Below are 16,594 nucleotides of genomic sequence, written 5' to 3'. Positions count from 1 at the left end.
TTTTGAAACTCCCACTTTTTCAAAAATCCTAATTTCGAAAAATTGAATCAAACTCACCCTAAAACTTTAAAATTTGTGTGTAGAATGTGAGACACATGACATTTAAGAAAAAATTACTTTACATATTTTCTTTTGTTTTACCATGTTAATACAGGAAAGTAATTACTTTGAATTTTTATATATTAATTTAATTTTGAATCTTATTATATTTCTTGAATATAAATTTCTTTTTATTCATTATTTTGAATTTGTTATCTCAAAAATAAAATATTAGGTTATAGTACTTGAAGTGTGATGTGGCGGGTCGTGCTTTTATTATTATCATATAGAATAGAGAAAGTTGGCCTTTAAAAAATTTGAAGGGCAATATTTAATTGAGACTTTTCAAAATTGTGCACGAGAAATATAAGACGCACATGGGTTCAAACTTCGAAACAACAATTAAGATAGTCCCACTCGGACCCCGCGTTAGCTAAGTACTCCTCTCACTCTGGAGCCCACCACGTGTACACTCTTCTTCTTACACTTTTGCGGCTTCTTCCTTAATCAAAGCTAACGCGCATATAGGAGTGTTGACTCCTTAGAAACACACGCCACTACCTATATATATATACTACTCCACACAAAAACTTCCTCAGCAAACATCGAACTCATTCCTCTTCACTCTTCAGCAAAATCCCAACTTTGTCTACTACTACTTGTCGAAAAACTCAAACTCAAACTCGAAATCGAACTCGAACTCGAACTCAAAGCCAATTCAGAAACACATGGTGAAGCAGAACATTGAGAAGCCGACAAAGACAGCAACGATCGAGGAACAGCGAAGTGAGTCGAATTCTAAGTTCAAAGGTGTCCGGAAGCGAAAGTGGGGGAAGTATGTTTCTGAAATTCGTCTGCCCAACAGTCGGCAGAGGATTTGGTTGGGTTCCTACGATTCTGCCGAGAAGGCGGCGCGTGCTTTCGACGCGGCCCTCTTCTGCTTGCGTGGCCGCGCTGCCAAGTTCAATTTTCCTAATAACCCACCTGAAATCCCCGGCGGAAGGTCGCTCAGGGCGGCGGAGATTCAAGCCGCGGCGGCCAAGTTCGCCAATTCGGAGTCGTCGGAGCCTCCCAAAAGTGAGAGCAATTCGGGTCATCACTTGGAGATGATGAATAATAATAATAATAATAACAATTCGTCTTCTTCATTTGCACCGTCTCCCTCGGTGTCGGAAGCGACTGTGGAGACTGTTCAGATAGACAGTGATTCGATTTCGACCAACAATTTAGATGGGTCGTTCTTCGATTTGGATTTAGATTTGGATTTTTTAAAGACGATGGGCTTGAGTAATTACGGGTCGGATTATGGGATATTTCCGGGTTTTGATGATCTTACAAACGGGTTATTTTCACAGCCCTTGCCTAATGTGGATTATGGAGAAGAAAATCTTGATGGGATTGCATCTCAGGAATCATATAATTCATTCCTGTGGAATTTCTAGAGGATCGCTCTCGGGTGGTTCAGTGACCTGGACAAGTTTTAGTTCCCGGAGTTACTGAAGCTATTTTTCTACCCGGATGTTGAATTTGTATATGGATGGACCAATTTTAGCACGGCCATCCTGGTAATATTTTTTTCGGTACTACAAATTCTTTTGAGTCTGATCTAGATAATTCATTTGTGAATTAGAATGTAAAGTGTGTCATAGATTGATGTAATTTTTGTCACTCATTCAAATGAATGCAAATAGTATTTCAATCATTTTTAACATTTACAATGCTCGTGAGATTGGGACCCGGGTTCAAAAAGGACCAGCATTTTAAGCACGTTTAATGCATTGGCTCACTGATTCTCTTCTCTATTTTGCACATGATCTTACAAAGCTTATCGTCAGATAAAGCAATTTATCTGCCGATAAGCTTTGTAAGATCTGGGCCCAAAGATTTGAATTCAAAGATCTTGCACGCGCTGCCTTCCCTACTACCCAAAGATAAAACTTATAGCACAATTGCTCAAGTCTTTTGAGCTGATAAACTTTGAAGTTTTGCCATTTCTGTTTAAAATTAGCTTATTTTGTTGAAACTGAAAACTTTTTATTGAAAGTGTTATAGATAAAGGTACAGTGAAACTCATGAATAATACCAAAAAATGCTAGTAAAATAAGCTAGTTTTTTAAGTTGGAGCCAAACGCACAAGAAGACGTTCATAATACAAATCTCATATTCTCCAACTATTTAATTATCAAGCATATAAAATATTTTGTCACTAAATATAATGAACACGCTTGTGTATCTTACAAGAGTTCCCTGTCCGCACAATTTGGTATTGTTTTCAATGCAACACTCCAAAAATTAATGAAACAACCAAAAAAGGTTTGTCCTTTGCTTATGCACAATAGTTTATCTGTCAAGTGTCAACTGCTTGTGAATATCACTGACATCACTCTTATCATTTTACGAGGTTCTTGGCTACAATATCTAGAGAGTTAATTTGAACCACAATTATATTACCACTTGTGACCATGTTATGAAAAAAGTTGTTTTAACGAGATATTTGTTGTCACTAAATCACAACACAGCTGATTTTAAAATTTTTAAAAAAAAAAAAAATTACAACAATCATTTGTAGAAAAACTTGTGTTTTTGGTGTTACCAAAATTTTCCTATCAAGGCATGAAATGTCGCCATATAGCCACTCAAAGTCGCCACTACAAATATGCTCATCATTGTAAATTAAGTCATCATATTATGAGGAAGCTCAATGGCAAGTGAGTCAAAGAACCACGAACGAGTGTGGTGTGCTGATTGTAAAATAGCGGATTCTTATCTATTGGTTTTGGTATGGATGGTGATGCTACATCCTGTTGTAAAAGCGGAAGATTTAATACCAATTTGTTGAGAATAACGGGAACGTAAATATCTATTTGTTGTGTATATATCTAAATAACATTGGGTTTATACAAAATAGAAATAGAAAGATAAAAGAAACAATCACATGGAGAATACAAAAATTTAGGGGGTTTGGCTTTTGGCCTAGCTACGTCCATAGGCAGTGTTGAGGAAAAAGTTTCACTAATAAAAGAAAGAAATTATAAAGGTAGTACCAAAACACTCTCACAAAACCCAAACTCCAAATACACCTAAAAAGCTCTTAATCACCAAAAGCATGTGACTAAAAAAACCTGAAATTTTCTAGAACAAAGTCACGCCTTAGAACTCTATACAAGATGCGGCTCTAGAACAAAGTCACACCTTAGAACTCTATACAATATGCGGCTCTTAACAAATAACAAATTCCACATATATATACTGTTGCTTGTGTATTAGGGTTGTTGCAAGATACCACTATGTTGGCTAATTAATGTTGAGCCGTAGTGTACGATAATAGATTCCAAGTTGGACTTGGATTTCCTAAGTCGGCAAAGTAAACCAACAAGGACTTGGTTTACAAATCCTTCCAAGACAAGGACTATGCACTCCCACATGCACCATTCAAGCCACCAATCATAACACATCCAAATTAGGTATGGCTTACTTCTAGTAAAAATTTTACAAGATATATCATTTTGTCTTAAACATAAGCCGTCACACCGCCCACTAATAAACCAATGGTGAAGATTAAAATCCAATGCCACCTCATTAAATTTCAAGCAAAAACTAACAAAGCCCACCCACAAGACTAATGCAGCTTCTAACGTATGCTACTACTGTGAATGTTAACATTTAAATTTTAACCAACGCATCATTGTCTTCACAGCACAACAATATCATCCTCATTGTAGCACATCAGTGAATTGAAGAATGCTACTAGCGTGGGTTTCTTAATCTTCAACCACATTATCTTTGTAGCAGGCCAAGAAAGCACTGACGCAGCTACAGGGGTGCCACACTGGAGTCCAATGCGGGATGCGGTGGGTGACACCATTGCCCGTGCGTAGGTGCGGCGTCACTACTTTTTTTTTTTTTTGGTTTTTGTTTTCGGATTCACGCCAAATCAAGTCGAATCAGTTCATATTGGCCGGCCGAAACCAACCGATTCAAGCTGTATCGGCCAATTAAGTCCGATACTGGCCGGTTCAGGCCCATGGGGCTTTATTTCCCTCTTTACAACAGTAAACTTTCTTGAAGTCACCACGCCATCTTTTTTTCTTTTATTGCACCATCCTTTATGAATACTAAATCCAGAATTTCCTCCACACTCATTATAGAAGCCATATGCCTCTTGTTCAAAACCGAATTCAATGCCAAGTTTTGGAATATAATCAGTACCCAATTTTTCATTATCATCATTGTTTTCCCTACCATGTAACTGTTAAATATAAATCAAAATGTACAAGCAACGTGAATTCCCACTAAAAAATGAAAATAATGAATGATGGCAAAACTTTTGTAATCTTATACAATATTTGCCTAAATTCATTAACAATGACAGAAAATCCCACAGATTTAATAATATTTAGCCTAAATTTAATCTTTTAATTAGTTTGACATCTCATAAACATAGGATTGAATAAGAAATCAAAAGTAAAGATGAAAATACCTTCTCTGATACTCTGGTGGTTTGGAAAGAAATTTCTTCTTCTTCTTCACACTTTTTTCTAAAGATTACACCAAATAGTTTTAAAATATGATTTGCCAGGCTGGAAAAAAGAAAAATAAATAAAAAGAGAGGAGAATTGGGGCAGCAAAACATATTTTTCTTATTGCTAGTTTTCTATTTTGGAGCTAAGTTTTAAAATTGAAGAGTTGATAATGTAAAACAAAAAAAAGTAACTTTGGTTTATTAGTGGGTGATGTGGCAACTTTTATTTAAAATAAAAGTAGATATCCTGTTAAATTTTTAGAAAAGGTAAGCCAGAAGCCATGCAAATTAAGTTGGGATTGGACTGAATCAGCCATAATTGCAAATATTCATCAAATTGTTTATAAATGTTGCGGTTGGTGTGTCTTAAAAAAGATCATGAAATAAGTTTGGCACATTATGTTTAAACACTGAAAACTGTTGTTTGAAATCCCTTACCAAAATTCAGTTCCTCTAGATCAAACCAGCCTTGTCCTTCTCCAAAAAAAAGAAAAAAAGAAAAAGAAAAATAAAACATAGTTTACCCCGTTATAAGATTTAGCAGACCAAATCAGTGTATTTGTTGCAACATAAAATTCAAATATACATCACTAGCGCTCGTACGTGAGCTCACCTAGCCAAGCAAAATTTTATGGATCACGCCATAGCAATTCTTATTACAATTTACAAGAACAGGAAAAGGATAACAAAAAAAGGAAGACCTCCTTCTCTTATCAACGACAGCGTTGATTTCTTCGTTAATTACAAACAGCTTGCACTAGTAGTCTCTTACTGGTTTTGCCACATGCGCTTGATCCAAATTTAGCCTCTGAGGCTTCGAAAGAACAATTCGTTTTTCCAACACAGGCCTACATGACAAAATTATTATTAAAAGAAAAAAAAGCTTAAAAGTGATGTATTTTCACTGGCTTCAAATTAGTTTGGAGTTATCTTTCTCCAACCCACTATGTTGTGACTGAAGGGATCATCTATGTATATAGTTTTATTCACATAGTTTTCTAAATGAATCATGTAATTTGCTTAAATAGTATATACATGAATAATCTTATAAACCGTCTGTTATGGTTTAGACAACACTAAAAAGGAGATTGCATTGCACATGGATAAGAGTATAAGAAGATAAGGGTGTTGGTTTTCAAGTTGAATTCAAATACAGCTTGTCATCACTAATTGGCTAAACTATCAATTTGTTTTTTTGGCTGAATACTAAACTATCAATTTATATTTTTAATTTTCTAGTTTACAACACCGTCATATAGTAGTTTGGAGCTAAATTTGGTCCTTTCACATATGTTATTATATCTTTGGTAATTAACAAAGTTTAACTACAAACTTGGTTGAATCTTTACGTTACAACTAACAATAAAAATATGACATGTGTCACTGTCATATGCATTGTACATAACTTACTAAGCACTTAAGTGATTGTATACAATCATTTTAAATAACTCACGTGCATTGTACATGACAGAATAATGAAACATATGATTGATTGTAGCGTAAACATCTAACCAAGTTTGTAGCAATGCAACACTAAGAATATATATATGTTTAATTGATTACCTTTTGTATAGCAGATAGGCTATTGGCGGCCTCACAATAACCCTTCTTGAATGATCCGCATGTGCCTTGTGGGTCTCCAAAGCTAGCAAATTGGATTTCAGAAATTGTGTGTCCCGTTTGACATGACATTTCTAACAAGTTACCTTCATATGCACTCCCACATAAAGTTCCAGTCACGACTATCTGGAAAGACACTGGTAAAGGAGTTCCGCCTATCTCCTCAAACAAAATCAATGTGTTTTTATCATTATTGAGGAATGATCTTGGGATGTGGTACCTGAGACAAATAATAAATATGAAATTATTATTAATTAATAGGTTTTATTAATGTATGCTCTTAGGATACACATTAATAAACTATTTTTAAAAACTTTTTATGTAAAAATGAAAAAGTTACTAACGTTTTGTCTTTTTTTATTGCTTTTTCTTTTCTCCATTAAATATTTCTAAAAATGGATGATTAATGTGTGCCTTAAAGACACACATTAAAAACAAAAATGGATTTTTGTTTTTCTATCTCATTGGTAAAGCTAGAGTTTGTAAAAGTTATGTTATATACCATCTTTGAGTAGGATGAGCACAATTTGACATGCAATTGCCCGTGTGATATCGTCCTCGATAATCACATGTTTGGCTACATCCTGTCTTATCGGCAACGTATGCAGGCCAAAAACGCCCAATGCTTTGTCCATTCACCCATGCCTGTCCTTTACCCATGCCTTTCAAGTCCACCACCACACAGGGTCTGTGCCCGAAGGTGCCCTGAACTCGGTCTGAACACAACACAATAGATAAAACATACAAATTAACATGCCACCAATCACCGAAAGACAATTCAAACATTCATTTCCTATTCAAATGCACTCTTAAGCCAATGAGATGGAGTAATAACCTTGTACCACGTCATAGGTACACGCTTTGGAAGTCTATTATTTAGAGTCCAGTTGCTGCCAGATGGTGAGTGCACATCATAGAGTCGTCGGTCCTCACCATTCAACCCAACCTTTATTGAAAAAAAAAAAAAAAGTCAATTAATTAATGTTGACTAATCATAAAAATTAGTAAAAAGCCATGCAGCTCAAAAACCATTCTCTACAAAATGTACCTTGTAAGACCATTGATTTGATGATAAATCTTTTACAACATTTCCCTTTCCAATCAATTGAACTGGGCCTCCAGCGATCCCAGTTGGCGTCAAATCAAAAAATGAACCATAATTCTGCCCATATAAATATGTTAAAACTTGCCCACGTACATATTTATGTTTTAGCTATTCATATTCATGTCAAAGGTATAATGTGTGAGCTATATGATTCATTAGTCTACGAATAGATCAATGAGGAAACTATGTAAATTTATAAACTCGATATCATTTAAAGGAAGGTTGCCTCATTATCTTCATCATATTATGTCAACAACTGAGTTAAAAACATGCCTGCAGACCGACTGTGGCACTGAGGAGACTTATAATATTAGTCCCAGATTTCAGGGTGACAGGTTGCTCAAATACGAAACGAAAATTGCCTCTAGCTTCCCATTGTGAACCTGACATCGAGATTAAAAATAAAAGATTAAATAAGTATTAATTAAGCAGCAAAAATGTGAACTATCAATCATACAAATTGAAATGCATTTTACCAAATCGGAAGTACCTATCAGCTGTTGATTAACATAGGCATGAAGTACATGGCCTGTTGTGTTCACATGCAATTTTGCATCGGTCCATTGCGTCTCATTATCTATGTCAACACTGTGTCATAAAGATTTAGGAAGTCATTTTTTTTTTTCCTTGTTCCTCAAAAAAAAAAAAAAAAAAACGGAAGTCATTTTTTTTTTCTCTTTATGTGTTCTTACAAATTTTTTTTAAAGTTTCAATCTTTTTTAGGTAAAGCTGTATTTTTGTTTACTTGCCAATGATCTTTAGGTCTAGCATATACCATTTTTTGATGTTTCAAAGCAGATACAATCTGAATTAAAATCTTACCTAGTCATGTACCACAAGTAATCACTCACATCAACAGTAGCTGCCTTTTGTTCAAGAAGCTTTGTGTCTGTAAAGCTTCCCTTTCCTGAGAGGGTGTCGTTCATGGATTCTGGTACCCAACTCCAAGAGAGTTTTGTAGAATTCTCAGCCCCATCTGATTTATTTTCCATCAAAGAGGTCTGCGTGTTAACCTGTAGAGAATAACATACATAATTAGAATGGTTACGTACTTGAAAGACTTGTGGGACAAATAGAATTCACTAGACAAAAAGCTAGTCAATCCCTTTCTTTCACCTTTGCAGTGTTGTAAATTTCCTTGTTGCAACCATCAAGAATGCTAACAGACCAAGCAGGCACAAGATACTTGCCATCTTTTTGTAAATCAACATTAGCATCTTCCAGGTTCACATTGCTTAGGAAACAAAATTTTTGCCCAGTAGAATTGCTAACGTACGTAGTTAGCTGATAACAAAATTAATGTATCAATATTACTCCTTTTACTTTGGATATAAAATGATTAGTGAAATGAGTTTCAGTTCAATCCGGTGACCTACATCAGTTCCATTACCAATCTGCTTGGTTGATGGGGAGCTATTTGTGAGAACCTTCTCTCCCGATTTAATAGCTGCATGAAGTTGCTTAAGATGTCCCCACTTGGGCTGATTTAAATCCCCTGAAATTTTTTTAAATGAGCATGAACAGTCTATTGTGCAGACATAGTGATAATTGACTTCAAATCACTATTAATATTCATTTAGTTTTGGAGTTAAAGTGTCTCAAAGAAAAGATTGACCTTGATGCAAATTAAAAATGCTGTTATACTTATTTAGTGCTGGAATGAGAAAATTTATCTTTGGTTTATTTGAAATAAAAAATAAGATGGAAAAATATTTTGTTTTATTTGGTTCTTTGATTACCAAATTCATCAAGTGGTGCATGATATTCGTATGATGTTACAATGAATGGCCCTCCTGATGTGCGTCCAAAGTTGGTGCCTCCATGATACTGAAGTGAAGGAAGTAAAAGAATGTGTCAATAAATTGAACTTAAAACTGCTCATTATAGAATCTCAACTGCAAGATACAAAGGTGCGAGAGTTTTGAGTTTGGATTAACAGAGTAATCAACCATGTAATAATTTTGAAAGACCCCTCCAGCTTGGAAAAAGCGTGCTACAGCAAATGCCACGTCTTCAGCAGCTCGATAGGGATCATTGCCACCCCATGTCTTGTACCTTAAAGGAATTTACATACTAATTGAGCTCTGGTAGTACATCCAGGGAAAAAAAAAATGTAAAGCAAGAAGATTTACCATCCAGTCCAGTTTTCTGTCCACATTTTGGGACTTTTTGGGTTGTTTGGCTTAAAGTCATCGCAGTAGAACCCATTGCATGTGTTTATCTGTAAGAGGGAACAGGAAAATTTTGTTTTATTTTTTTTATGAAATAAGTTACATCAACCTTTTCAACAGTTTTTCTAAGTTTGATGTTATATACTACGAGATATGTTTCAATGAAGATAGAAAAATGAAATACCATGGATTGCGGAGCAACACTCTGCTGGCACATAATCCAAGGGACACCTATGTTGAGGGATAGAGCCATATTTGCACACCATTGAATGTATGATTTCCCTGCTTCTCCATAAGGTTTCATAATATTTCCATATTCGTTCTCAATCTGTGATGTTTGAAATTGAATTCAAATTCAGGAAAAAGGTTTATGCTAATTAGTATCAATGTTCTCCATTGGAATAGGAGAATAAAAGAATAATCGCGTCGCTATAATTAGGTGATATTACAAATTTTATTACGTAAGTCACCAACCACAAAAATGTAACTGCCTGAGTTTGTAAACTTGTCTACTAAAATTGATAGTAGATTTAGCATTATTCTTAGATGAAACCTGTGCAAATATTATGGGACCTCCTTGTGGTGCAAACAGCTTTGCTTCTTTGCACAAGTCCACTATCTTGGTAGTGAAAGTTTGCATTTCATCCTGCATGTTAAAAAAACATAGAATTTAGATTCTTGCTACCAAAATTCAATATTATTATTTCCATGGAACCAAGTAAGAACAAATATGAGGCAAATTTATTAAAGTCTTAACCTTGAAAATTTTATTGTCTGTCCTCAGTTGAATACCCGGCAAATTATGTAGCCACACTGGGAAACCTCTGGTGAGCAAAAATGAAAGATGTTTATTTAAGTGACACTCTTTATTAGGTACTTATAAAATTTACAAGTCGCACAAAAGGTTTACCCATAATTCCATTCAGCACAAACATAGGGACCAATTCGCAGAAAGGCATATAGTCCAGCTTCTTGAACCAGCTTGAAAAACTTTATGAAGTCTAGTTTTCCGGAGAAATCGTACTAGGCCATAGCAAAAAACGAATATCAGAACAAATGGCTGGGCTTGAAAGTTTATTTCCTTGAGATAAAATTGGTGTTTAAAAGCTAAAACTTAAAACCAATGCTAACCTTTCGACGCTGGGGCTCATGCTGGTCCCAGAACACGTATGTTTCAATTGCATCAAGTCCACCTTCTTTTGCCTTTTGAATGAAATCCGGCCACATCTGTAACCAGCGTGGAGATTGTATATATTATGTTGTACAAAGTATATGGAAACATCTTTACCCACACCACACATTGGAAGAGCAAGCTTAAGTTACTTTCCGTAGCTACATAGTTTATAGGTGTAGAAGTGTAACAAATGAAATCCTATAATTTTGAAACTATAGGGTTAAATTTGATACATCAATATCAATTGCATCAAATTTACCTTCAATCAAACTACTTGAGCAAAAAGTCTAAAAACACACTCTTGCACATACTTTGTCATAATTAGTACACATGTCAAGTAATGATTAGATTGACTTTTACAAGTATCAGTGGTAGTTCTCATGTGTAAGTAATGTAATACAATCACATATTGACAAATGTGTAAGTTGTGTTAAAGTGTGTTGGCAAAATGTGTGTCCATATAAAAACCAATATATATGTCGAGTTCTGAACAGAAAATAAGAACAGTAATTCATTCGGGTTTTCCAAGACAATGTCATTTTAGAATTTACTTCAAAAATTATAGAGAAATTTAGGATACCTCTGGGGTGCTGCGTGTATAATGAATTGAACCAGAAAAAATAACTCGCCTTTCACCATTGATAATAATGGCACTTGAATCATAGGAAACACTTGTGCCTGCTGCTAATACTGAAAGACATGAGCATAGCAAGGCTAAAATAGGTAGAAGATTATTGTTAATCCAAATGCATTGCATTTTGATCCCTGACTATAACTACACCAAATATGTGTAGCTGAGACCAGATATTTATATCACAAGCAAATGTCTATATAAGGAGAAATTATTAAGTCTGTCAAGAGAGTTGCTAAAGTGGTCCTTTTGGTACTTCTAACCAATAAAACACTATTTATGAAAATATACATCACTTAGTGGGTTTTTATTTATAACTCTTCTTCTGATTAAGAATCTAGCTCACGCATTTGTATAAATGGCATTATTTCAGTTATTAGGAGGACCACTTCAACGACCCTCCCGGAGGAGAACAAGTGTAGGTGAAAGTTGATTGAACACAATTCAAGGATAGCCAATGACTCGTTCAGAGGTTTTAAATTTCAATTCAACCAAGCAAAACTGTGTAGTTCTTGCGTAATAGACTCCACCCACATGGTTAAAAATTGCATTGTACCGTGGTCAAGGACTAGATTTATGTTGCCTTGCTTCCATGAATCTTAGAATTACAAGAAATGTCTCCCACTTGTAATATTGTATTGATTAAAAAAAAAAACTTTTTTGGTTAAAGAATGAGGCCAATATCTTTGAGAAATTTATTTATCAAATGAGAAAGTTTTGCTACAAACTTGATTGTAGTCAATAGTTATAACTTCACTTATATTTTTTATATTAGATGTGAATATTGATAAATCAAACATTGGATTTCATTTTCTTCTTATATCTTTCATGCTAGTAAAATTTCCAAAAAATCAAAAATTAATAGTTATATCATCAATCAAATATTTAAATTTCAAGTTTTTGTTGTCTAAAATTATGCATAAAAAATAAGTTTATGGATTGAATAGTAAATAACATCTAATTGACACAAAATTTGACATGCGCATTAAGAATATAAAAAATATATAATCTAATGATTAGATTTTCAAAATATATAATCATATTAATGTTTTAAGTGAGAGTTATAATCACTAGTTACAACCCTTTTTTTTTTTGGGAAGAGTTACAACCAATTGAACCAAGTTTGTATACAAACTTTTTCCATTATCAAATTTGAGCGGTATTAATTTCACAATTTTGATCCACAAATTTAGCATCATAATCTTCCTTAGCAAAATCTTTGACAACATATATATCCAGAGAAATACAACAATGATTTGAAGTCTTTTTTATTATTCCATAAAGTAATTTGTAAAATATGTGGCTAAATAGTTATGGAATTTCATGCTTTGAGAAATTTTTCCATTAGAGTTATGAGTGTGGTTAATTTTTTTTTTTTTTTTTTTTAAAAGTGTTTGATTGAATCACAAAGATGATATCACTTTCAACCATTAAATTTGAGGGTAAATTTAATGGTATTTTTGACTCTTGCATCTCAAAATAGATTTTTTTACTTTCCAATAATGATTAAGAAAGTTAAATTACAAATTATATCGTTTAACTTTAACATGTTTCATTTTTTGTCCCTATAGAATTTTATTTTTTCATTTCAATGGAATCCTTGTTGATACCTCATTTTATACCAAGTTATGATTTAGGTTTCTATATTTAATGTAGACATTCTAATTCTATTTTGTACTGATCTATATCAGAATTTTGTGATCCTATCTACGAAAAACCTCAATTTTTACCATAATAATTTCGGCTCGATGACAAGCCCAACTGTTCAGTTCCTAAGACTCAAAGCCCATTTCAAGCCCAATCCCTGATTTCCTAAAACTGCTAAAGGTAATAGGAAGCTGCTGTGATACTGTAATTTTTGTAAGGGAAATGAAGTAGAAAACCAATTAATGGAAAATTATTTACCCTGTTGAAAACTCCAATACCCTTTTGTAGAAGAATAATTTCGTGAAGACCTCTATTAGTTTGATCATATTTAACAATGATTATATTTTAATTGGGGTCACTGACTCTTTGTGTTATATTTGTCTGATAAATTGTAAAATAAATTACTGCAACTACATCAGAAAAAATCTTGTTTTAAGATAAATTAAGTGATATAGGTAATTTTCATATTGCAGAGGAAAAAAAAATCCCACAAGAAATATAACACATAAAAACGATTTCAATTACTAATTTATTTAACAAAGTAAACAGTACTAAATGAGGAAATTGAACTCCCTAACCCTAACTACCAAACAAAACCACATAATTTATGACCCAAGACCCTTTTTTTTTCCTGAGAAAACTCAAGACCTAAAACTAAAAACTTAAATAAAAAATTTAGCACACAGCCTCCACAGCTAGTCTTTTGGGGACTCCACCACAATCTACTGTTCCAAATGTCTCTTCAGAAACCTCAATTGAGCAAGTGTTTTTACCAACACATGCCTACAAAATTAAAACAAAAATTTGGTTAATATTATATAAACTTCACATGAAAATGAATATATATATATATATATATATAAGTAAAAGATAATAAAAATAAACATCTAAAAAATTTACATACACTTTGGGGGATAGACAATGCATCTTTTGTTGCTTCACAGCTACCTTTCTGAAACGATCCACAGGTACCTTGTGGAGTACCAAAACTAGCAAATTTAATTGATGAAATTGGACGTTCATTGCATGACAATTCCAATGTATTATTACTCTCATATGCATTGCCACACACACTTCCAATTGTGGTTGTTTGAAAATTGACAAATGATGGGTTACCACCAAATTCCTCAAACAATACCAATGTATTTTCATCATCTTTAATTAATGATTGTGGAACATGATACCTATAACCAAAAAAATTTACATGTTAAAATTTAGAAAAAAAAAAAAAAAAAAATTCAATTTTCAAAATCTCAAAATATAAAAATTATATATATAAAAAAAAATAAAAAATAAAAAATAAACTCTCACCATCTTTGTGAAGCTTGGCCACAACTGGTTAAACATTTTGAGCTAATTTCTTCGATTTGGTTGGGTTCCTACGATTCGGCTGAGAAGGCGGCGCGTGCTTTCGACGCGGCCCTCTTCTGCTTGCGTGGCCGCGCTGCCAGGTTCAATTTTCCTAATAACCCACCTGAAATCCCCGGCGGAAGGTCGCTCAAGGCGGCGGAGATTCAAGCCGCGGCGGCCAAGTTCGCCAATTCGGAGTCGGACCCTCCCAAAAGTGAGAGCGATTTGGGTCATCACTTGGAGATGATGAACAATAATAATAATAATAACAATTCGTCTTCTTCATTTACACCGTCTCCCTCGGTGTCGGAAGCGACGGTGGAGACTGTTCAGATAGACAGTGATTCGATTTCGACCAACATTTTAGATGGGTCGTTCTTCGATTTGGATTTAGATTTGGATTTTTTAAAGACGATGGGCTTGAGTAATTACGGGTCGGATTATGGGATATTTCCGGGCTTTGATGATCTTACAAACGGGTTATTTTCACAGCCCTTGCCTAATGTGGATTATGGAGAAGAAAATCTTGATGGGATTGCATCTCAGGAATCATATAATTCATTCCTGTGGAATTTCTAGAGGATCGCTCTCGGGTGGTTCAGTGACCTGGACAAGTTTTAGTTCCCGGAGTTACTGAAGCTATTTTTTTACCCGGATGTTGAATTTGTATATGGATGGACCAATTTTAGCACGGCCATCCTGGTAATATTTTTTTCGGTACTACAAATTCTTTTGAGTCTGATCTAGATAATTCATTTGTGAATTAGAATGTAAAGTGTGTCATAGATTGATGTAATTTTTGTCACTCATTCAAATGAATGCAAATAGTATTTCAATCATTTTTGACATTTACAATGCTCGTGAGATTGGGACCCGGATTCAAAAAGGACCAGCATTTTAAGCACGTTTAATACATTTGCTCACTGATTCTCTTCTTTATTTTGCACAAGATCTTACAAAGCTTATCGGCAGATAAAGCAATTTATCCGCTGATAAACTTTTTAAGATCTGGGCCCAAAGATTTGAATTCAAAGATCTTGCACGCGCCGCCTTCCCAACTACCCAAAGATAAAACTTATGGCACAATTGCTCGAGTCTTTTGAGCTGATAAACTTTGAAGTTTTGCCATTTCTGTTTGAAAACTTTTTACTGGAAGTGCTGTAGATAAAGATACAGTGAGACTTATAAATAATATAAAAAAATATAGTGAGACTTATAAATAATACCAAAAATAAACTGAATAATAAAATAAACTAGTTTTTTAAGTTGAAACCAAAAGCACACGAATTCATTCATAATACAAATCTCATATTCTCCATCTATTTAATTATCAAGCATATAAAATATTTTTTCACTAAATATAATAAACACGCTTGTGTATCTTACAAGAGTTCCTGTCCACACAATTTGGTATTGTTTTCAATGCAAGACTCCAAAAATTAAGGAAACAACAAAAAAAAAGGTTTGTCCTTTGCTTATGCACAATAGTTTCGCTGTCAACTGTCCTTCTTCTTCTTCTTCTTCTTCTTCTTTTTTTTTTTTTTTTTTTTTTTTTTTTTTTTTTTTTTTTTTTTTTTTCAGTAATGCTTTAGTTTGTAAATATTGGTATATAATAAAATCTGAAATATCACTGATATCACTCTTATTATTTTAAGAGGTTCTTGGCTACAATGTCTAGAGAGTTAATTTGAACCACAATTATATTACCACTTGTGACCATGTTATGAAAAAAGTTGTTTTAACGAGATATTTGTTGTCACTAAATCACAACACAGCTGATTTTAAAAATTAAAAAAAAAAAAAAAATTACAACAATCATTTGTAGAAAAACTGTTGTTTTTGGTGTTACCAAAATTTTCCTGTTAAGGCATGAAATGTCGCCATATAGCCACTCAAAGTCGCCACTACAAATATGCTCATCATTGTAAATTAAGTCATCCTATTATGAGGAAGCTCAATGGCAAGTGAGTCAAAGAACCACGAACGAGTGTAGTGTGCTGATTGTAAAACAGCAGATTCTTATCTATTGGTTTTGGTATGGATGGTGATGTTACATCCTGTTATAAAAGCGGAAGCTTTAATACCAATTTGTTAATAATAGCGAAAATGTAAATATCTATTTATTGTATATGTATCCAAATAACAGTGGATATATGCAAAATAGAAATAGAAGGATAAAAAGAAACAATCACACAGAAAATACAAAGATTTAGGTGGTGGCCTACGGCCACAAAGCCAAACCACGTGACTAAAAAGTAAGTTTTACTAATAAAAGAAAGAGATTATAAAGGTAATACCAAACACTCTCACAAAGTTCAAACTCCAAATACATCCA

General features: G+C 33.8%; 1 protein-coding gene and 1 pseudogene across 2 annotated transcripts; one reads left to right on the top strand and one right to left on the bottom strand.

Moving 5' to 3' along the window:
* The first annotated feature begins 619 nt into the window (after nucleotides 1–619).
* LOC115967884 (ethylene-responsive transcription factor ERF017) lies at nucleotides 620–15,107 on the top strand. 2 transcript variants are annotated; one of them, XM_031087035.1, is made up of 2 exons: nucleotides 620–947; nucleotides 14,308–15,107. In XM_031087035.1, exons 1-2 carry the CDS (start codon nucleotides 768–770, stop codon nucleotides 14,836–14,838), a joined length of 711 nt encoding a protein of 236 aa, XP_030942895.1. In that variant the 5' UTR covers nucleotides 620–767; the 3' UTR covers nucleotides 14,839–15,107. The 2 variants fall into 2 exon arrangements, with proteins under 2 accessions (XP_030942895.1, XP_030942894.1); XM_031087034.1 differs by lacking the exon at nucleotides 14,308–15,107 and having other exon boundaries at nucleotides 620–1,733.
* Nucleotides 5,247–11,523, bottom strand: LOC115967885 (annotated as a pseudogene).
* Nucleotides 15,108–16,594: the final 1,487 nt, after the last annotated feature.

The sequence above is a fragment of the Quercus lobata genome, chromosome 11, assembly GCF_001633185.2.
Source record: "Quercus lobata isolate SW786 chromosome 11, ValleyOak3.0 Primary Assembly, whole genome shotgun sequence".
In the NCBI taxonomy this organism is placed as follows: Eukaryota; Viridiplantae; Streptophyta; class Magnoliopsida; order Fagales; family Fagaceae; genus Quercus; species Quercus lobata.
The sequence above is the reverse complement of the archived record's forward strand: the minus strand, read 5'-3'. Positions and strand labels throughout refer to the sequence as shown.